The following is a 20,921-nucleotide window of genomic DNA, read 5'->3' as shown; positions in this document are numbered from 1 at the left end:
ACGGATTGGGATTCGCAACCAATCAACGAAAAGGATAGAGCCAGAGCGACTGGCGAGAGAAGGGCCTTTAATCCCCGGGAGGCGGACTCTCCCACTTGGCTCCAGTTCATTGGCTCCTGATCTTATCCTGTTCAAGAACCTGGCACAATAGATTGAACCCTTGTATTAGTCTACTCCTATTGCAGTGATAACCTACACACCCATTTTCTTCCCAAATCTAAGGATCTACCCTTACCCTTCTCCTGTGTCCAAAACTGTATCTAGCCATCCCTACTCTGAACCCTTTGGCAACCCAACTCTTAATCCACTCCACCCTATTGTCTTGGCACCCTCTGGTAACTCTAATCCCATAGGCTTTACAGTTCTTCAGGGCTTGGAGGTATATTCTTCCTCTTACCACTCAGCCTTTAAGTTAATGGCTTGAGGGGGAGGGCACTCAAGTCCAAAAAAAGGTCAAAAGGCAACCAGAGAACACAGTAGATGCCATAGAACCCAAAGCAGCAATAAAATTGCATGCTGAGACCTGAAATCCTTGGGCCCCAAATGGTGAGATAGCCCTAAATTCAATAATCATCTTTGGCACCACACTGATTAAATTAATCCATCCTTCATCCCCTATCCACACTGACATTGTTGACTGAAGGCAGAAATTTGGGACTGGAGTGGGGAGTCACTCAGAGACTCAGAAGTCCGCTTGTCCTTCCCCTCTAAATACGAATCAAATACCTGCCCTTGTCCTGAAAGCCCTGTCCAGACCACCTTCCAGACCCAGTTCCACTCTTTGTCAACTTGCACAGGATCCTGGGCTTTGGCGCTCTGGCTTTTAGGCAACAGATAGAAACCAAGCCACTGCAAGGATTCCTGTGGCCCCTTCTTCTACCAAGAACTCAATCTCATAAGGTAGATGATGTTCGGAGAGGACATCTTAGATGACCAGCATTGAATCAGGCAGCTGTGAGCCTTCCCACTCAAGTATATGTAGTAGGCAAACAAGAGATAAATACGAGATTTTACTCAACTTGAGAAAAGGGAAAACAGGAAAAAGGTGTCATAAGCAAAGTTAATGCTTTTTTGGTGACAAGGGGGCTTCCTCTGGAACCAGAATGGCAGTAACTAGGCCAAATTTTGCAGGATTACTACCAATCTCTCCAATGCCAGAATTATACAGGAATGATTAGTTTCACCCACATTCCCCAAGAATGGTAAAGCAGAAAGCCCTCCCCATGGAGAAAAGGGTCACTGGAGCCCCAGCTCAGGCTCTTTAAAATGTGGCAGCTACAGGTCACAAGGCTCCGGCAGAGATGTCTGAAACTCCTCAAGAAGGGTTTCACGGTCAGGGTAACAAATCCAGCCCAAACAGGTTTCTAGGTACAGGGGGAGAGACCTGGAGAACAAAAAGAGTAATGTCTAAGGGTGAAGGAGAGGCAAAAGGTTGGACAAACATTCCCTCCCTTTCTTTCATCACCATCCCCAACAGACTCCAGGACTCCAGGATGCCAACTGCCCTGAACCCCAAGCCCTCAGGCCTCAGGCTCACCATGCAGCATTCTCCTGTGGCAACTTAGTTTGGGCCTCTAGCCTCCACCAGAGAGCAGTGGCCTCATCCCTCCGATCCATCCTCCTCAGAGTCTGAAGCAGGTGAAATGAAGCATCTTGATTACCTGTAGCCCCACCCCAGGGTAGAGGCTTAGAACTTGACACAGCTTTTCAGGTCATGATCTCAGAGTCCTGGGATCAAGCCCCTCATGGGGTTCCCTGCTTAGCAGGGAGCCTGCTTCTCCCTTTCCTTCCTGCTTGTGCTCTCTCTCACTATCTCTCTCTCAAATAAGTAAAATATTAAAAAAAGGAAAAAAAAAAAGAACTTGACACAGCCTTAAGCATCATTTTATAAAAGGAGCAACTGAGGCCTAGAGGAGGGAAGTATCTTTTCTACAGTCACACATAGAACCAGAGGGTAGGGATCCCTGGGTGGTGCAGCGGTTTGGCTCCTGCCTTTGGCCCAGGGCATGATCCTGGAGACCCGGGATCGAATCCCACGTCGGGCTCCCAGTGCATGGAGCCTGCTTCTCCCTCTGCCTGTGTCTCTGCCTCTCTCTCTCTCTCTGTGTGAATATCATAAATAAATAAAAATTAAAAAAAAAAAAAAAAAGAACCAGAGGGTAGGGCAGCCCCGGTGGCGCAGCGGTTTAGCGCCACCTGCAGCCTGGGGTGTGATCCTGAAGACCTGCGATGGAGTCCCACATCAGGCTTCCTGTATGGAGCCTGCTTCTTCTGCCTGTTGTCTCTGCCCCCCTCTCTCTCTCTCTATGAATAAATAAAGTATTAAAAAAAAAAAAAAAAGAAAGGAACCAGGGGGTAGAGGGACACCTAGGTGGTTCAGCAGTTGAGCATCTGCCTTTGGCTCAGGGCATGATCCCAGGGTCTGGGGATCCAGTCCCACATCAGGCTCCCCACAGGGAGCCTACTTCTCCCTCTTCCTCTGCCTCTGTGTGTCTCTCATGAATAAATAAATAAAATCTTATTTAAAAATAAAAACCAGGGGGTAGATCAGTCCCAACCATTCTTATCCTTGCATACTGCCTACCCAAGACAAAGGGCTCAGCTGACCTTGCTTCTCCCCAGCATACTCCCAGCGCAGTTATGATCTTTGTGTCTGAGGACATTGAGAAGACAGGAACTCCTGAGAACCTTCATACACACTTGCATATGTCTTCAAACCTAGGTATATCCCTAGGTACATACAGTACAACCCCATTCATCCCCTTTTATCTGGGAACATCACTCTCCCACTAATTCCCAAGTACCTCCCCCATGGACCTCTCTGCCCTCGTGCATCTGGGCATAGCTGATGCCACACAAATATACATACCTGGGCACATCTGCACACCAAGGAGGAAGTCCTGTAGGGCTCTGGTGTCTTGGCCACTGGCTACCCATTGCAGTCCACGACTAATCAGGGCAGCTGCCCGAAGCTGTGGTAGTGCCACATCTGACATACACCCCTGCTCACCGTTGGAAGCAGGCCCTAGGGACCACCCCAAAAGTCAAAAAATGTGTCCCTGCCATATAATCACCGAAACCCCAAGTACTCCTCTTACTCTTCTTGTGTCTGGAGTCCCTTTAAGTCTCCTGGTAGGCTAGGATGCATGGAAAGGCAACACATTCACCATACCCACTTTGGGAGGGAAGAGGAAAATTAAAAGTCTAGATCACCTTGTTCTTTGTCCTTAGGTGTGGTCCGGAAAAGCAGCTCAAGGCACCTGAAGTGGGATACAGAATAGGGGTGAAGAGGAGTCAACCTCAGAAATTCTGGGGTGAGTAGGTAAGGAGCTTACCAACTCAGGTCCCAATCAGCAAATTATCCCACCATACTTCCCCTCGGATCCTCGTTGGCTCCCTGGGCTCACCGGCTAAATTCACTAATTGCCTCTTTTTGGGCCCCCAGCTGCACCCAGGCTTGACCCTGAAGCAGGTAGGTGGCAGAAACCCAGGATGGGCAGTGTGGTGACTTCTTTGTTCCTTTTTTATCATCTTCCCACAGCTGGGGCATCTTGGGAAGCAGAGATGACGTGCGGCTGAGCAGCTCCTCACATACAGTCAAGGCATCCTGGGCTCGGCCTGCCTGGATCAGCGCTGCTGCTGCCTCTAAGAACACCTCAGGCATACAGGGCCCTGGGTGGGTAGGAGGTGGGGAGAACTGGGGTGGGAGGAGGATGCAGTGTCTTAAAGAGGCATTAGCCATCCCCAACCTCTTCAACCAGGCTCTGGTACCACACAGAGACCACCCATTGCTTGCTACACTGGACCCTTTGCTCTGGGAACCTTCCTGGTCTGGCCTTCCAACTTGGACAGAAAAGCAGAAGTAAAAAGAGAAAACAGCAGTCCTGCTGTACTCCAAAGGAGACTCCAACCCTCCTACCCAATTATAGAGAACTTTGACGATATACTCACCTTTGGCTCTGAGTCATCCAGCAACAGAGCCAGCAGGTCCAAGTAATGCTCTGCAGCGTCCTCAGCCCTGAGGAGTCATAGCCCATTAGCTTCACATTAGGCTCTTAGTAGGGTCCTCCAAGGGCTCTTAGCTAACAAAGGGATGCTCAAGGGCCCTAGGGAATGGGGAGAGTGGGGTCTTGGGGCTCCAATCCCAGCTCATATGGATCCACCCTCCTTACGGAATGGATTTGGGAGGAGATTTCAGAATTTTAAAAGATACAAGAGCTTGGTGTCTGAGTGAAGAGTCTTAAGTTCAGGTCCACCAGGAGATTGAGGAATGCGAACCTATGATCTACCACTGACTTGTCCATATAGCTCACTTGCAAGAACAGAAGTAGACTCACACCCCAGGGAAGACATCAGAAATGGAAAGAGAAGCTCAGATGAGCAAGGCAGTGGAACCTTACCTTCCTACCTGTAAGCATCGGCTTGCTAGCAGGTACTTGGCCTGGCTCTGTGTGCCACAATGAAGGGGTGAGCCTGGGTGAGGTTGGGGGAGTAGTAACTCTACTTCAATGAGAAGCTGGGGGGCTTCAGAACTGTGAGTAACATTCAAGGCCTAAAAGGGACAAAAAGAAAAAAGTACATCTATATGTCTATAATCTTTGGGAGCCATATTTTCTTCTGTTTACAACTTGATTAGCCTCCCTAACACAAGCACCTCAGCAATCCCTATATCTTCAGTTCCTTACCTCAACCAACAGCTCCAGACTCTCCAGCTCTGCTGCTGTGTTCCCCAGTTGCCGATATAGCCTGGAGGCTTCCAGAAGCGGAAGACCCCAGGTTGATCCCTCTTTCAGGGCTGCAACCAAGTACAGCAGAGCTCTTTGTGGATTGCCCTAGAGGGGTGAGAGGACACAGGCTTCAGCTACCCTCACAAAGCAGAAAGCTGTCTATAACACCCATAGTTTCCCTAACCCACCCTAGCACTGTCTTTACCATCTTATGGAGACAGGTCCCCAGGGCCGTGTACACCTGGACCAACACAGGCCGTGAGCACAGACCTGAGGCTGCTTCTTGCAGACTGCTCAGTGCCCTGGGCAGGCTTCCTGTGATCAGCTCCTGGAGGCCTGATGACAATCAGGGTATAAAATTATAGATGCCCATGGGGCAGGTGACATGATAGGGAACAAGAGTACAGAGAAGCTCCACTGAGGTCAGTGGGACATGACAGGGAAGGTATGAGCCAAAAGACACCTTAAGACAGGGAGTGGGGAGGTGGGGATGAATAAGACTGCTAGCTGACCTTGGCGATAGGCAGAAGCTGTAAGAAGGACATCTCTTAAGCCCCGGGCATCCTGCAGGGTCAGTGGAGCATCTGATTCCTTAGGTGGGGGGCTCCAAGTTTTCAGAAGCAGCAGCAGATTCTCAGAGGCCTCACTCTGAGGAAAGAAGGGTGATTAGAGGCTGTAAGCCTATAATCATCTCTTCTTCTATCTCAATCTACCCTAGCTGGATTTTGAAATAAATCAAGGGTCCTCCTGATTCCTGTTCACTCAATTCTAAGAGATAGATAGGTATGAGACAAGGATAAAGGAGGAAAAAAAACCTGGGGGCACTGACAATCTACTCTAGTGTGCCTCCTCATCCAGTGTATGCTCATGAGGACACAAGGCAAGGACCATGTGTGGGTTACTGCTGAGAAGACTGAGGCTGGGAGATGACTTCAGCAAGGTCAGTAAAAGCCTTAACCCTATCAGAGATCATTAAGCTATTAAAAAACAACAACAACAACTCAAGGGGCGCCTGGGTGGCCTGGTTAGTTAAGTATCCGATTCTTGATTTTGGCTCAGGGCATGATCTCAGGGTCCTGAGGTCAAGCCCCACATCAGGTTTTACACTCAGGGAGTCTGCTGGAGATTCTCTCAGTCTCCCTATGCCCCTCCGCCCCCCTCTTACCTGCACATGCACTCTCTCTCTCACTCTCTCTCAAATAAATAAATTAAAAAAAAAAAAACACTCAAGAGAATTCCCCCGATGAAGGACCAATACAGAGCAAGGTCACCAAGAATCCTGGAGAGAACTCAGGTCTTTTGACCACCAACCCAGGAGCCTTTCCAGCACAAAATGCTACTGCAGCTAAGATAGGTGAGAGATGAGAAGAGACCCTTAGATCTAGGTTACTTTTCCCAAATTACCTGCATGCCATTCAAGGTCTGCAATAGCAAGGTCAGGTCCCCAAGATGGTCAGTGCTTAGCCAGAGGGCAGCCTGCAGGCCAGCCAGATGGTGAAGGACAGGGAGCAGCTCCAGCAGAAGGGAGGAATAATGGAGAACAGAGTCCCACAGCCCCCTAAGCCCACATTCCAGTCTGGGCCCCAGCTGCTCCTGGGTCTCCAGCACTGTAGAGGAAACACACATAGCTGAGGTTGGGTCCTCATCTCCGGTTTTCCTTTCCTACAGGAGCCCAAAAGTCAAAAAAAGTGCTACTGGTCTGAGGACCACTTGGAGGATAAAAAAATGGCATCTCTCTCCATAGAGATGACAAATTTTATTGCTCCTCTTGTCCGCTTTGCAAGGACTTAAACCCAGTCAGGCTGGCAGACACATGGAAAACAATCTCTGACCCTCACCTCTCTCCAGGCCCTTCTGGATATCCTGTGCCTGGTCCTCCGTGAAACCCTGGGCCAGGGTTGCCCTCAGGGTAATGAAATTGCAGGTAACAGTCAATTCCAAGGGGAGAACAGGAACAGCCGCAGGGAGTCCTGGAGCAACACATGCTGGCCTTATAGACCACTCCCCTCCAGAAAGATTCCCCAAATAAGAACCAAACTCAAAGAGCATCTTACCCCAACCAAAATGGCCTCAATAAAGAAATCACCGTTTGCACACAAAGGGCAGAAAGTCCTCTAGATTGGACCATCCCGGAAACCACTTGGGGGGGGGGGGCGTGGCAGGGCGTAGAGATTCACCAGTACCAAAAAGAATTCCACTCCAATCCCGTCTGTGACTTAAATAGGATTCCCCCGCCCCCTGAGTAATTTTCTCAGTCCCAGAAATGCAGAAGAGGAACTGGTCTCTGGCTGTGTAGGAAGGTAACAGACAATCCTGAGGATCCTGCTTACCCTGCAGACTATGGAGGAGTCCCCTGAACCCTTCCAGTGCATCCTGAGCCAACTGCTGTCGCCTCACATACAGACGCGAGTCCTGAGCCACCTGACAAATGTGGGATGAGGTTATCATTAGGGATCAATCCTTATTTCTCCCCTTGCAACTGTGGCAAGGTATGTCATTCTCCAGTCTTTCCTGGCTCCTGATGGAGAGGAGTCAAATTCCACCCCTCCCCATCAACTGTGCTAAGTCCGTTGTAAACCCTCTTTCCGGTATTTTGGCGCTCCAAAGTGAGGGTCCCAGCAACCGTGTTACCTTGGCCTGTCGAACTAGCTGGTCATTCTTTTCCCTCCACAGGTCTAGGCAGCTGGTGTGTGGCCCTGAGGAGCTCAGAGGGGTCTGGTGCAATATGGTGGCCGAGGCTGGACCCGGACACCTGGAAGGGCCTGCTGAAGGGTAAGCCCGGTCCCGCCGCGGTCCCCACCCGAGCGGGGAAAGGTCCCTGCGCTTCCGCACCCTCCCGCGACTCTTTTGCTCCCCTGAGGGCCCCCGCAGAGGCGAATCGGCCTTTTCGGGAGAAATGGACTCTCTCGGGGACTCGGGGCCGGCTCCCACCCCCGCCTCCTCCATCTCGCCTCTGGTTGGCCCCGCCGACAAAACTCTCTGCTGCGGTTGGTCGTCCTCAAGGGTTAGTCCTCGCGGGAAACTCGAGGAAGAAACGTGTGGGCTCTCCATCCGAAAAGGGAGCCGACGGCGGACCAGAGGATGGGGGTGCGTCTGAGTGGGAAGGTTGTACTTCTCACGGTTCGGTTTGCCAGTCCCTCGCGCAGGCCGAAACCTTGAGCAATCGATCTCGGTACCGGAAACCGTGTCCCAGCCCTTCGCTCGCAGCCACGCTTCCAGGTCGGCCTGGCTTTGCCCCCCGCAGGGGGCGGGCCCGCGCAGGGCATCCTGGGAATCGTAGTACGCCCACAGCCGCCCAGCCCCGGCACAAACTCTCTCCAAGAGGAACGGATCCCTGATGACCCAGGCTATCAACCCATCCTTTCTTTGCTCACCATGGAGCTACCACATTCTACTCAACCCCAAGCTGTGTGACTGCTGGCGACACAGCCCTGGGCTTGTGCTTCGCGCACTACCTGCCCCTTTCAACAAATGGACCCAGGAGAATTGAACATGCATATGCAAAAACAAAACTGTGACCCCTACCACAGATAAAAGCAACTAGAATTCTCATACATAATGGGAATGTAAAGTGTTATAGTTACCTTGGAAAATAACTTGGCAATATCTTAAAAAGTTAATCATAAGCTTACTTATGACCCAGCAATTCCACTCTAAGAAATCCTCTCAAGAAAAACAAAAATATATGTCTACACCAAGAGTTGTATGGAAATGCTCATAGCAGCTACAAAAATATTCATAATAGCTTAAAAAAACCGTAAAAATCTAAATGTCCCTTAGCTGATCATAACTATACAGTGGACTAGGACTAAGCAATAAAAAGGGGTAAAACCTGATACATGCTTCAAAATGAACCTCAAAAACATTCTAAGTCAAAGAAAAGACCACATATTTGATGATTCCATTTGTATGAAATGTCCAGAAAATATAAATTTAGAAAAACAGAAGATAGATCAGTGGCCTAAGGTGAAATCGGGGATTGATTGTAAACAAAGGATAGAGACCTTGTGGTAATGATGAAAATTTTCTAAAACTAAATTGTGGCATTAGACAAGGTTTCTTTCTTTCTTTTTTTTTTTTAAGATTTTATTTATTTACTCATGAGAGACAAAAAAAGAGGCAGAGACACAAGCAGAGGGAGAAGCAGGCTCCACGCAGGGAGCCTGACGCAGGACTCAATCCTGGGTCTCCAGGATCATACCCTGGGCTGAAGGCGGCCATAAACCGCTGAGCCACCTGGGCTGCCCTAGACAAGGTTTCTTACATACAAACACCAAAACCACAAGCAACAAAAGAAAAGTAGGATGAATTGGACTTCATCAAAATTTTAAATTTGCTTCAAAGAACACTATCAAGAAGATGAAAAGATGGGATGTCTGGGTGGCTCAGTGGTTGAGCGTCTGCCTTTGGCTCAAGTCATGAATAAATGAATAAATATTTGCAAATCATGTATCTGACAAGGTACTTCTATCTAGAATATATAAACAATGCTTATAACTAAAAAATTAGAAGAACACTTAGGATGCCTGGGTGGCTCAGTGGTTGGGCATCTTCCTTCAGCTCAGGGTGTGATTCTGGAGTCCTGGTATCGAGTCCCGCATCAGGCTCCTGCATGGAGCCTACTTCTCCTCCCTCTGCCTGTGTCTCTACCTCTTTCTGTGTCTCTCATGAATAAATAAAATCTTAAAAAAAAATTAGAACAGTCAATAAACAGAGAAGGTCGCTGGATGTACAATTTTTCAATAAGCAAAAGAAAAATGCTCAATATTTTTAGTCATCAAGGACACGCAAACCGAAACCACAATGAGATACCACTTCATACCCACTAGGATGGTCAGAATCAAAAATAAATGGTTTCAAGTAGAGGCATGGATATGTAGAAATTAGTACCCTCAGACACCAATGATGAGAATATTAAATGCTGCAGCAGCCTTGGAAAACAAACTGGCAGTTCCTCAAAAAGTTAACATAAATGTACCATATGACCTAGTAATTACACAATATACCACTAGGTATAAGCCAAAAATAAATGAAAACATACCCAAACAAAACTTGTACATTGATGTTCATAGCAGCATTGGTAAAAATCAAAAGGTACAAAGGAAAAAAAAAAAGGTACAAAGGACCCAGATGGCCATCAATGGATGAACAAAATGTGATATGTCCATATAATGGAATATTTGGCCATAAAAAAGAAATATGCATAACGCAACATGGATGAACCTTGAAAACACTAGCCTGAGTGAAAGAAGCCAGACAGAAAAGGACACATATTGTAGGATTCTATTTATATAAAATGTTCAGAATAGAAAATACAGTCAGAAAGCAGATTAGTGGTTACCTAAGGTTAGGGATTGGAGGTGGGGAGGACTGGAGGGTGATAGGAAAACGTACTGATAATTTCTTTCAGGGGTGATGAAAATGTTCTGAAATTGACTGTGGTGACAATTGTACAACTCTGAGAATATACCAAAAATTATTAAATTATACACTTTAAATGGCTGAATTTTCTGGTGAATTTACCCCAATAAAGCTTTAAAAAAAATAAGTTAGTGTGGAAAGGGCACTTTGATATCAAGGAAGAGGCAGGGATAAGAATTTTTAATAATATATCTTTCTGTAAAAGGATCTTATAGTTAGACCAGAAGAAAAGGAAATAGCCAATGGCTGGCAGATCCGCAGATTTCCCGTAGGCTCCAGAGGAGGCACTCTGACAAAAAGAAAAAGAAGGGGGTGGAACCTAAGACAAGGTGAGGGACTGGAGTCTGAAATCCTTCCCCTGGGTCCTAGGAATGGGAAAGTGTCTTTTCTTCTCACAGAGGTAGTGTGCTTATTAAATGATGCTTGGGAATGATGTCTGCCAGACTGAAGGAGGCAAAGGGACTTTGTTCTAATCTTTCAGTCTTGGTTGGGGCCTAACTTCTCTCGTGTTATGAAACCTATTCCTGCCAGGGATAACAATGTCCAATCCTCTAACTGCCTGAAACAGTATACACATCTCATCATCTTTCCCTGTGGCCTCTGTAGCCCTAGAGACCCTTAGCCATTAATAATTCCAACTCTTCCTTTAGCTACCATAGCAGTGAACATCTTTCCTTCATAATCACTACTACTCAGCCTGACTTCTTTCTGCCAAGTAAAAGTGCTATTCTCCAATTTGCCATCTGTTCTCTTTCAGTTGTTTCATCTCCTCTTGTCCTGGGCATTCTCAAACATCAAATACCAGGCCTGACCCTTTGCAGAGCCTCCCCCAATACATTCCTTTGATGGACATTTTCATGAGAATTTCATGGCAGCACTTCAATGTGACACAGTAGATGGAGAACACAAGAGACATGCATTAGATTTATACTTGTGGCTTCAAATCATGAATAATCAATGGGACAAGATGCAATGCTATGTAAGACGGGCAATGAGGTCTCATAAATGAACAGCAAAGGTTGGAAAACTAGGGTGGCCTCCACAGAAGTGAAGGGCAAAGGGTGTCCTGGAGTGAAAGAACCCAATAGAGGAGGGAATACAGCACTGTTTGGGGTTTTAGACAGTGAGTCTGTGTACTCCATGAGCCTGGGCTTGTCTTTCCAGCCATCTCTACTATCAGCCAAAGCATAAGAATTTAATAAAATATGTTACATGGCAAAAAAAAAAAAAAAAAAAAAAAAACGCAGGTGGGATAACAAGAATGATTTGAGAAGAAGTAGGGGAAACGAATTCAGACAACTTTAACAACTTCCCAAAGGTTTTCAGGTGTAGCTAGGTCTGCATAAGATGGCTGGTGTCATCTGTGCTTTGTGGGAGGGGAGAGTAACCCTCCTCAGTCCCTGTAGGACAGTGGGGGCTCCCCCACCTCTCAGAAACACATATTTACATTATTATTTTATTCTCCTTTGGAGGCTACCCTCCAAAGCAGGAGTTAGGGAGCAGGCCCCACTATGATTTTGAATTATAAAATAATGAAGTCCCAGATGTCAGTAGCTCTTGGCTGCATGGTGGTCAGAAGTGTGACTAAGCCTCTCTTGCAGATGATCCAGCACCTATATAGACCAGGCTAGATTGTTCTCCAGCTCTCCCTGTGGCCACAAGCCAGCATTTGCAGCCTAGGCTACCTCTGCTGGGCCAGAATTAGCTGTCTGAACCAGGAGCTCACAGCACCATCCACTCGCATCACCAAAGCTATGCCCAGGAAAAGTCCCACGCTGCTCACAATAAAACCCATGGCTTCAAAAATGAACCTGTAAAGAAACGTGGAGAATTCTCAGGGGACAGAGTAGGTTGAGAACCTTTTCCCTGATGAGACAAAACCTGCCCACCCTGATGTTTATTCTTACCTCCAAGCTTCCCCCTCCCCAACACCAATACTTCTCAAGCAAACCCACTCACTTGGGGGCAAACACTTTCCAGACCATGAGATGCCTGCGGAGGATGGAGGCTGCCAAGGCACAGGCCAGAATCTAGGGAGGACAGGAAAGGTCAAGTTACTTGGGGAGGAGGAAACAGGTCAAAGGGAGAGTTGCTGTAGGCCCCTGTGTAGAAGGGAGGAGTAGGAAAGTAGTACATGTCAGTGGAAAGAAACCTGGGTGAGGAGTTAGGAGAACTAATTTTTTTCCTGGCCCCACCATGATTCACTGTGTGACCTTGGTCAAGCACTATCCATCTGTGTTGATTACACTCAGGCTCTGCCTCCCAGGATGGAGGAAGATGTCAGAGTCACACCTCCTGCCTCTGAAGAGAAGGACGATCCATGACCATAGCCTGGGAAAGAATCCTGTCTATCACCTCAGTTTTTCCAGTCTGTCCACTAAAGGAGGAATCCCCAAATGCAACCAGCAGGGTCCGGATCTAGCTTGTAGAGAGGTAACAGTCCAAGATAGGATTATGGAGACCCAGGTTCAAGTTTCAATACAGCCCCTTGAGGCCACAGCGTTGGGCAACCATTTTGCTTATCTGTATTTCAGTCAAGGCTCTCTCCTAGAGGGGGTGGGAGGTTGGGTTAGCAAAGTATAAAAGAAGGAATGTGATCATGAGAAAAGGTCACTAACTCACCCACCTGAATACCAAGGACAAAGAGGTACTTGAGGCCCAGCTGTAGCAGTGCTGCATTGAAGTGATGAGGTGCATCCCGGAGCCGCATCTCCATCCGTGGCTCCTCCTCCTCCTCAGGCCTGACTCTGGCTTCAGCTTCATTCCCTAGGGGTTGCCACCTCTTCCGGGCCCCTTGACTCTCACAGAGGAAGGGCCAGAGCAGAAGCAAAGGGCAACCTACTGCCTCAGAGAAAGGCAGGGCTAGAATCAGTGGAGGACCTAGGAACCAGGCCACCCTGGCTCCCAACCAACCTACTTGACTGAGGCACCAATTAGCATTGGCTACGGGGTGCCAAAGGGCCAACAAAACCACATCTCCCCACTCAAATCCAGGAGTTTCCTCTCCTTCCAGAAAGAGTAAACAATGGAAGCAGGGGAGGAATAAGGTACCTGCAAAGAGGAGATGGGAGGCAAAGGTGTTGGCTCCCACCAGCAGAGCAGGCAGCCAGGTGGAGGACCCATGACCCTCTGGGAATCCCACGAAGGCTGCGTGCCAATGAATGGCCGGAAAGACAGGCTGATGGCCCAAGGAGTAGAAGGTCTGTGTGGCCATGAGGGCCCAAGCAGAGACTGCCTGCCATGGAACAGTAAAAGGACCTGGGGGTGGGAGAGCGGAGAAAGATACTTCACAGTCATATCCCATTCCCTAATCCAGACATAGCCTACTGCTTCATGGTCATATACTCCTACTACCTCAATGTTGCATACACACACATGCCCATCACCCCAACCTCCTTACATTCAACACTCTGCTATTCTAATTCCCTCTTTGGCACTAAGCCTCCATTTCTCTAATCTGAACTGTGCTCCATCTCATATACCTACAGCTCATTATGACATTACATACTCATAATTCACCACTCCCATCACTGGAAAATCAGGAAATGCACTCATGAAGATGCAGCATTTCCATAAGAAATGAGTCTTGGAGTATTCCTGTCTCCCTCCGTTGTGAACCTTGCTGGCCTTAAGAGCCAGTGGCAAGGATCAATTTGCTTGGCTATAGCAAGGTAAGAGGACATCAGGAAGACCCTCCCAACTGTGAAGAATCTGAGGAGCAACACTTCCCTGAAGACAAGAAGGGCCAAAGTCACATCATTACTGTCCTTGGATGAATCAGGGCTGAGAAATGTATTTACCAGGGGTGGTGATGGGTATCCCAGCAGCAAGCAGATGCAGGAGCAGGAAGCTCTGCAGAAACAGAAGCAGGAACACAAGGCTAATGCGCTCTGCATGCAATAGTAGAAGCGGGAAGGCCAAGAGGGTGAGAGCCGTGACCATAGCAGCTGAGTAGACACTCCCCAACTGATAGGCTGCCACAGTCAGGGGACCTTGGGATTTGGTCCTCTCTAGACGGCCTCGGAACTCCTCCTGCATATGTCGGTAGATTTGAGGAACCACATAATCCAGGTCAGCCTGAGAAGTGGGGGGGCCTGAGAAGGGAGTAAGGACAGTCCTGGTCCTGGGAGTACCTGTCGTAGCCTTCACTAGCACTGTCACAGGCCTCCAGAGCAGCAGCATGAGCCCTGAAGCGGCCAAGCCTGCCACAGCCCTAGGTAGCACAACTGATGCCCCAGCAACCAAGGCCCGGAGACGTGGGGGCGCTTCATCTGCCCCTGATGCCAGTGCCCAGTAGGCAGCAGTGCCCAGTACCATGAGGGGCAGCCCCCAGCGCACAAACAGCACAGAGGGCTCAGGACTCTTGAGATTGCTATAGCGGCGAAGCCACAGGCGCACAGCAGCTAATAGGGCTACCAAAGCCCCCACACAAGCTCCATACCACAAATTCTTGGCTCGACCACCCACCATGGATGCCAAGGGACTCAGCCAGGGAGAGGAATGGCAAGCAGGTGTCTCTTCAGGGCAGCGATGAAAAAGCCCAGCTAGCCTTATACATAAAAGCAACCCAACTCCAAGTCCTAGGGCATGTGTGCCACTGTGCCGTGGCTGGCCTGTCGAGGCTGAAAAGTAAAGGCGGGGTATTGTGAGAAGCTTAGGTGGCAGCAGCTTGCCCTCCCAGTGAAGTTGGGCAACCAGGAGCAAGATGAGTGAGCCCAAAAGGAAGGGGGTGGCCCTGGCCTCAGCTACAACAAAGCTATCAGAGAAGAAAGCAGCAAAACGAATAAGCAGGAATAACAGGACGGGCCCAGGGATGGGAAACAGGGCTGCCAGGGGCCTCTTGGACCCCCAGCCAGCCCAGGCTTTCCACAGAAAAGGCAGGAGTGAGCCCACTGCAGCCACGGCCCCTAGAACCACTGGATCCAGCTTCAGCCCAGTAGTTGCCAGGAGACCAGCACACACTATGGTACCAGCCAGACCACAGGCCATGGGTGTTAGGAGGAGGGGGTGGAAGCCTGGGTATGCTGCCCACTGGGATACCAGCAGACAAAGAAAGCAGGCAGCAGCCAGGAGAGCGGCACCCCCGGCCATGCGACCCAGAGAGAAACGAGCCCAAGACTCAATGCACATAGCCCGAACTCCCCGCAGGAACTGCTGCAGCTCAGTGATCACAGTCTGTAGTGCTGCCTCAGCCCCCTGGGGACTCTGGAGAAGCTGCTGGTAGTCAGCAGAGGCCTTGGAGAAAAGGTTCTGAAGCTGATGAAGCTCCTTCACTTGAAGGTCCTGAGCAGCAGCTGAGTAGGTGTGAAGAAACCGGGATACCTGGCAAAAATGGTTAGAGACCAAGAGAACACATCAGATATAAACCAGGACAGAGGCAAGGATAGGTGTTACCAAGAGGGGAATCCAGAAATCAGGGACCTAAACTCTGTCCAGGACAGGGGTGAAGGGAGGGATACTGGAAGGAGGACATGGCTATGGAAAGTGGGACTAAGAGTGAACAAACAATGGAGTGATCATTACGCTTCTCCTATGCCCACCCTAGCTCTGTCACCTGGAAGCACAGCCCATCACCTACCTGCTGGGCATTCAGATGGAGAGCTGAGGCTTGGGCCAGAGCGGAGGAGTGAGGCTGAGAGTCTTCAGCCTCTGCAAACAGCTCAGCCATCACTTCCCCAATGTTTCCAAATGGAATGGGCAGGCCCAGCAACAGGGCCAGCGTAGGCACAAGGCTGATTTGAGGAAGTATCTCCGGCTCCTAGAGGAAAAGGAGAGGAGCCAATGGGTTCACCACAGAGCTGAGGTCAGGATTTGGAATGGAAGACATGGGGACCTAGGTAGGAATTGAGTGGGGGATGCCCATAGTCATGAATTTGGGGGCCTAAAATGGAGGGATCCACAAGAATGCTGTGATCGTGATTCGGCTGAATACCAAGAGACCAGACAAAGCACACCCAGGCCTCACCTTTGGCGGGACACGGGGGAAGAGGGCTTTGGGACTGTACAGAAAAAGTGCAGCTGAGATCTCCAGGTCACTGTCCCCTCCGTGGTCCCCAGTTATGGTCATCCCGTGGTCCCCAATCACGACCAATAGTGTGTCATTCTCCAGACGTTCCATAAGTCCCCTAACGGCCAAGAAATAGGTCAGGAGGTAGGAACGGATAAAGATTTTCCTGGGAGAGCCATTTACCCCCAGCCATAACTTCCATTAGGAGGGCCTAGATATTTGGCAAAGAGATACCTCTACAGTCATGACCCTACTGCCCAAAGCCACATGCTGAGTTACTCAAGATGGATGAGGCCCCTAGTTGCAGAAAAAGGCCTAGAAAAGACAGAATTCAGCAAGGAAAAAGGCTCCAAGATAAAGACTTTTTCTTTTGGGCCAATATATCCTAAGATTCTCAGACACAAACCCACTCGCCCAGCCAATATCCCACACTCACTGGATCACCTGGTCCATCTGGCTAAGCTTCTTGGCCATTTCAGGGTGGTGAGGGCCATACTTGTGGCCACAGTGATCCACACCCAGGAAGTGAGCAATCAGTACATCCCATTCACCACCGTCCACTGCGAAAGGAAGAACGCTGAGCACAGTAGGGGACTAAGGCCCACTCCTCAACCCTGGCTCAGCTCTAACGCTTAGTGAAGGGACACAAGCCCAGGCCATTGCACCCATGGGAGGCTCAGAATTTGTGACCTGAAGCAGCCCTCAGCTCCCAGTCTTAGTCGGGACTGCCTCTGGCCCCGTGCTCACTGGTTGGATAGAGATGTTCCAGGATGCCATTGTCCACGGTGTGCAGGTCTCTGACATTGAAGGATGGGAAGAAGAAAGCTTGGGAGAAAGCTCCAGGAAAAAGATCTTTCCAGGTATCATCTCCCATGAAGACCACGTGCCTTCCTGCAGGGACATGAGACTGGTCAGAGCCTGAGCAGGAGTCAAAGCAGGGAAAAAGAGGAGGCCCTTTAAAGACTTCTCAGAAATCTCCAACATGCACTCTAAGGCACAGCAATTCCATCCAGCAATTCTTTATCCTTCAAGGCCTAAAATTTTCTGCCAGGACGCTTTCCCTGATAACCTACTCTTCCCAATAACCAGACTTCTTGTTTCTACAAGAGGCTCTGCTAGTTCTCAGTCCCTGGCTATCTTTGCTACTCTGTTCTTCCTGGGTATATGTTACTTTTTTCCAAGTCAGTGAGTAGACAGGGTGTGGATCCTCTGCTCTCTCCTCCACACTTGTGAGGATACCAGACTCACATCTTCTCCTCTTCATTGCTCTATTGCCCCTTACTGAGAGCTCCCCAAATGTAAAAATCAACACTCCATGCATATTAGAAACTCCAGAATGACAAAGCCCACACCTGCACTTGCTCAAGGCAGGGCCCTGGTCTTTTTCTCTTCCCCTGTCCTCCCACAGCATAGTCCAGCATGCAGCTGGGCACCCAAAGTTCTGGCTCTCTGACTTCTAAAGAGAAAATATGCTAAGGTATTCCTGACCTCCAAAGAGGCCCAAACTAACCTGCATTGGTGAGCTGTTTAATGAGATTGTCTTCCACTATGGCATAGCTGGCAAAGTTACTGCCAGCATCGATAAAGGTAGGCAGTGAGCCTGTGGTGAGGGCCTTGAGGCGCTGCATGGTGGTAGTGGGGGGATCAGCCTTAGATTGGTAGAGTCTGGCATGGTGGGGCTGAATCTCCAGGATTCTTTGCAAGGAGTTCAGTTTGCCCAGGAAAGGCAGAGAGACAGGAGGCTCTCCAGGACCGTGTGAGGGCTGGGGCTGGGCAAAGTCAAATCGCAGAGCATCTACCAGCACCAACACAAGCCGAGAGAATCTAGAAGCCATCCAGCAGGCCCCAGGCTTCCCTTGGCTCCCCCATGGCAGGGACCCAGGGCCTGGGGGCTCTTGGCAGCTGCTATGGTTGGTGAGTTCCAAACGAGTGAGCAGGAAGCCACTGGTGAAGAGGGCAATGCCGGCGTAGAAGAGGAAGCTGACCCAGGCCAGGAAGAGCAGCACTGAGATCTTCTGCATCCTGCTGGTAGCAGGGAGGGAATTCATCACTGTGGGGGTAAAGAACCAATGGATATTCTTATCCCTCAATACAAAGCCGAGCTAGAATCACTTCCTCTTGGAAGCTTTCCGGAAGATAAACAGCCCCTTCGCCAGCCCAATGGAACGTTCCTCTCCACCAGTTATATCAGTGTTTCTGAAGGTGAAGTCCGCAGACTATGGGCATCAACCTGGAGCAGCTGTTTAAAATGCTGATTTCCAGGCGCAACCCCAGATCTACTTAATCAGGATCTTTGGGGAGGGAGCATAGAGATTTGCACAGGTACTCCAGGAGATTCTAATAATGAAAAGCACAGTTCTCCAGGGAAACTTGTTCCTAGTGTAGAATGCTCTCTGACAGCTTCTCCCTGGCCGATCTCAATACAATACCCCTGGGGTGGCCAGGGCTCGCAGGCACCGGGGAACCCGGGCTGGACTGACGGCGCCGCCTGGTGGGGGCCAAGAGGACCAAGGGGAGGAGTCACGCTCCGCTTCCGGATGGCCAGGCTCGCCAGGAGATCAAAGTCGCGACCTACCCCGCGCAGCAAAGCCCACTCGCAGGGTCTAGAGGCGGTTGGGCCTCGCCGGGACCCACACGTCCCACGGCTCTGCTTCCTCTGGTGGCTACCTGGCCTTCTCCTGGGCACCCGGGCTTGGGCACTTGGCACGCTAGGCTGCGAGCTGCGGGGTATGGGTCCCTTCCGGAAAGGGGACTTAAGAGTACGGAGTGCGAGCAGCTCCTCGGAGACCCTGGCTCACCTTGAACGGCGCCCGGAAGCGCGGCGGCGACGCCTGCACACGGACACCACAGATAAGCACGCGCGGGACAGAGCGGCCCGAAGGGCCACCCCCCGCCCCATCGCCATCTGCCGGCGCCCTATCGCCATCTGCCGGCGCCTCCGAAGAAGTTCGCCAAGGAGCGCAGCGCTGGCCACAGACGCAATTTGATGGGATCATGGTTTAGGAGAATTAGGGGCAGGGAAGCAAGCTAGAAGAGCTCAGAGAAGCATTGGTCATTCTTGGTTAAGACTAAGAGTTGGCCTTTTGGAATCAAACTTAGCTTGAATCCTAACTCTGCCACTCACTGGCGTTATGGAGCTTAACTCATCTGTAAAATAGGGATAAATAATATTTACTTTCTCCTTTTTGCTTAGCTGACACCAACTGATAGATTTTATTATTCCTCCTCTTCATGTCTTTCACCAGATCTTCCAACTCAGTGATTTAAAAAATAATCCAATTTAAAAATGGGCAAAGGTGGGGCACGTGGCTGGCTCAGCTGGTAGAGCATGCAACTCTTAATTTTGGGGTCATGAATTCAAGCCCCACATTGGGCATAGGGCTTACTTTAAAAAAATAATAATGGGGCACCTGAGTGGCTTAGTAGTTGAGCGTCTGCTTTTGGCTCAGGTCTTGCTCCCGGGGTCCTGGGATGGAGTCCCGCATCCGGCTCCTTGGGGGAAGCCTGCTTCTCCCTCTGCCTATGTCTACCTGTCTCTCTCTCTGTGTGTCTCTCATGAATAAATAAATCAAATCTTAAAAAATAATAATAAAATTTTAAATGGGCAAAGGAGGGGCGCCTGACTGGCTCAGTCGGAAGAGCATATGACTTTTGATCTCAGGGTTGTTTGAGCCATGTTGGGTGTAGAGATTATTTAAATAAATAGAACTTTAAAACAAAAACATATTTAAAGTAAAATAGGCAAAGGATCTGAATGGACATTTCTCCAAAGAAATATACACATGACCAGTTAACACAGGAAAAGATGCTCAACATCATTAGCCATCAGGGGAATACTAGAAATACCACTTTATTCACTAGGATGGCCATAATAGAAAAGACAAATAACAAGTATTGGCATGGATATGGAGAAATTTGAACACTCATACACTGCTTTTGGGATTGTAAAATGGTGCTTTGCAAAATAGTCTGGCAGTTCCTCAAAAGGTTAAATATAGAGTTACCACATGCCCCAGCAATTCCACTCCTAGACATATATCTTAGAGAAATGAAAAGCATATGTCCACACAAAAACTTGCACATGACAGTTCATAGCAGCACAACCCGAATGCCTTCACTGATAAACAAAATATGGCATATCATACAGTAGAATATTATTGGCCATAAAAAGTAATGTACTTCATTACTACATGCTATTACATGAATGAACCTTAAAAATATTGAGTGAAAGAAGCCAATCACAAAACAGCATTTTATATTATTCCATTTACATGAATACATAAAGCTATAGAGACAGTACGTTAGTGGTTTCCTAGGCCTGGGGAAAGAGGAGTGACTGCTAATGGGCACCAAGTTTTGGTGGTGGGGAGGGATGGAGGACAGATGATGAAAATGTTCTAACATTGTGCTGGTTGAACAAACCTGAATATGCTACAAATTACTGAATTTACATTTTAAATGGGTGAATTGTATTGTATGTGAATTATATCTCACTAAAGCTATTAAAAGCAAAACAAAACCAAACCAAACCCCTCACCATTGGTCTCACATTTCACAGTAAAGCCCAAGCTCTTGTAGTAGTCCTACATAGCCCTACAAATCTATACACCAGTTCTAGGCTTCCCTCTGATTTATCTAGCTGCCACTTCTTTGCTTTCTTGACTCTGTTCCAACTACTGTAGCTTCTTTGCTCTCCCATTTATAATGACCTCAAGGCCGCTGCATTTAGAATCTCCAGTCGGCTAGCTAGCTAGCTTGCTTAGGAT

The 20,921-nt window shown here is 48.9% G+C and overlaps 2 protein-coding genes across 13 annotated transcripts; both read right to left on the bottom strand.

Annotated features, from left to right (window-relative positions):
• Positions 1-990: 990 nt before the first annotated feature.
• FANCG (FA complementation group G) lies at positions 991-8,808 on the bottom strand. Of its 8 annotated transcripts, XM_055302033.1 has the most exons (15): positions 7,359-8,796; positions 7,058-7,148; positions 6,566-6,697; positions 6,132-6,334; positions 5,240-5,375; positions 4,933-5,063; positions 4,686-4,832; positions 4,401-4,552; positions 3,952-4,018; positions 3,408-3,697; positions 3,214-3,260; positions 2,870-3,025; positions 2,585-2,653; positions 1,538-1,661; positions 991-1,384 (listed from the first exon to the last, which is right to left on the bottom strand). In XM_055302033.1, the coding sequence occupies exons 1-15, from the start codon at positions 7,776-7,778 to the stop codon at positions 1,276-1,278; spliced, it is 2,274 nt and encodes a 757-aa protein (XP_055158008.1). In that variant the 5' UTR covers positions 7,779-8,796; the 3' UTR covers positions 991-1,275. The 8 variants fall into 8 exon arrangements, 7 of the variants coding, with proteins under 7 accessions (XP_055158008.1, XP_055158010.1, XP_055158012.1 ...); XR_008661418.1 differs by lacking the exon at positions 2,585-2,653 and having other exon boundaries at positions 1,538-1,629; positions 7,359-8,798; XM_055302035.1 differs by lacking the exon at positions 2,585-2,653 and having other exon boundaries at positions 7,359-8,788.
• Positions 8,809-10,000: 1,192 nt separating this feature from the next.
• On the bottom strand, positions 10,001-19,010 carry PIGO (phosphatidylinositol glycan anchor biosynthesis class O). 5 transcript variants are annotated; one of them, XM_055302028.1, is made up of 11 exons: positions 18,954-19,010; positions 17,666-18,205; positions 16,903-17,046; positions 16,592-16,715; positions 16,114-16,273; positions 15,727-15,906; positions 13,949-15,470; positions 13,200-13,406; positions 12,775-12,989; positions 12,108-12,178; positions 10,001-11,959 (listed from the first exon to the last, which is right to left on the bottom strand). In XM_055302028.1, exons 2-11 carry the CDS (start codon positions 18,201-18,203, stop codon positions 11,830-11,832), a joined length of 3,291 nt encoding a protein of 1,096 aa, XP_055158003.1. In that variant the 5' UTR covers positions 18,204-18,205; positions 18,954-19,010; the 3' UTR covers positions 10,001-11,829. The 5 variants fall into 5 exon arrangements, with proteins under 5 accessions (XP_055158003.1, XP_055158005.1, XP_055158001.1 ...); XM_055302030.1 differs by having other exon boundaries at positions 13,949-14,000; positions 14,616-15,470; positions 17,666-18,999; XM_055302026.1 differs by having other exon boundaries at positions 18,731-18,999.
• Between the last annotated feature and the right edge of the window lie 1,911 nt (positions 19,011-20,921).

This window comes from Nyctereutes procyonoides, unplaced genomic scaffold, assembly GCF_905146905.1.
Source record: "Nyctereutes procyonoides isolate TBG_1078 unplaced genomic scaffold, NYPRO_anot_genome, whole genome shotgun sequence".
NCBI classification, from domain to species: Eukaryota; Metazoa; Chordata; class Mammalia; order Carnivora; family Canidae; genus Nyctereutes; species Nyctereutes procyonoides.
This window is presented reverse-complemented; position numbering and strand designations above follow the sequence as displayed.

Bases quoted from the DNA above. Each gene is read 5' to 3' on its own strand.
- FANCG (XM_055302033.1), bottom strand. From the start codon at position 7,778: ATGGAGAGCCCACACGTTTCTTCCTCGAGTTTCCCGCGAGGACTAACC. The intron at 7,149-7,358 runs GTAACACGGTTG...CACATTTGTCAG, and splicing joins AGCTAGTTCGACAGGCCAAG to GTGGCTCAGGACTCGCGTCT. The intron at 2,654-2,869 runs GTATGTATATTT...CAATGTCCTCAG, and splicing joins TGGTGTGCAGATGTGCCCAG to ACACAAAGATCATAACTGCG.
- PIGO (XM_055302028.1), bottom strand. From the start codon at position 18,203: ATGAATTCCCTCCCTGCTACCAGCAGGATGCAGAAGATCTCAGTGCTG. The intron at 16,274-16,591 runs GTGAGTGTGGGA...CTTGGCCGTTAG, and splicing joins CAGATGGACCAGGTGATCCA to GGGACTTATGGAACGTCTGG. The intron at 15,907-16,113 runs GTGAGGCCTGGG...CTTTTCCTCTAG, and splicing joins TCCCCCGTGTCCCGCCAAAG to GAGCCGGAGATACTTCCTCA.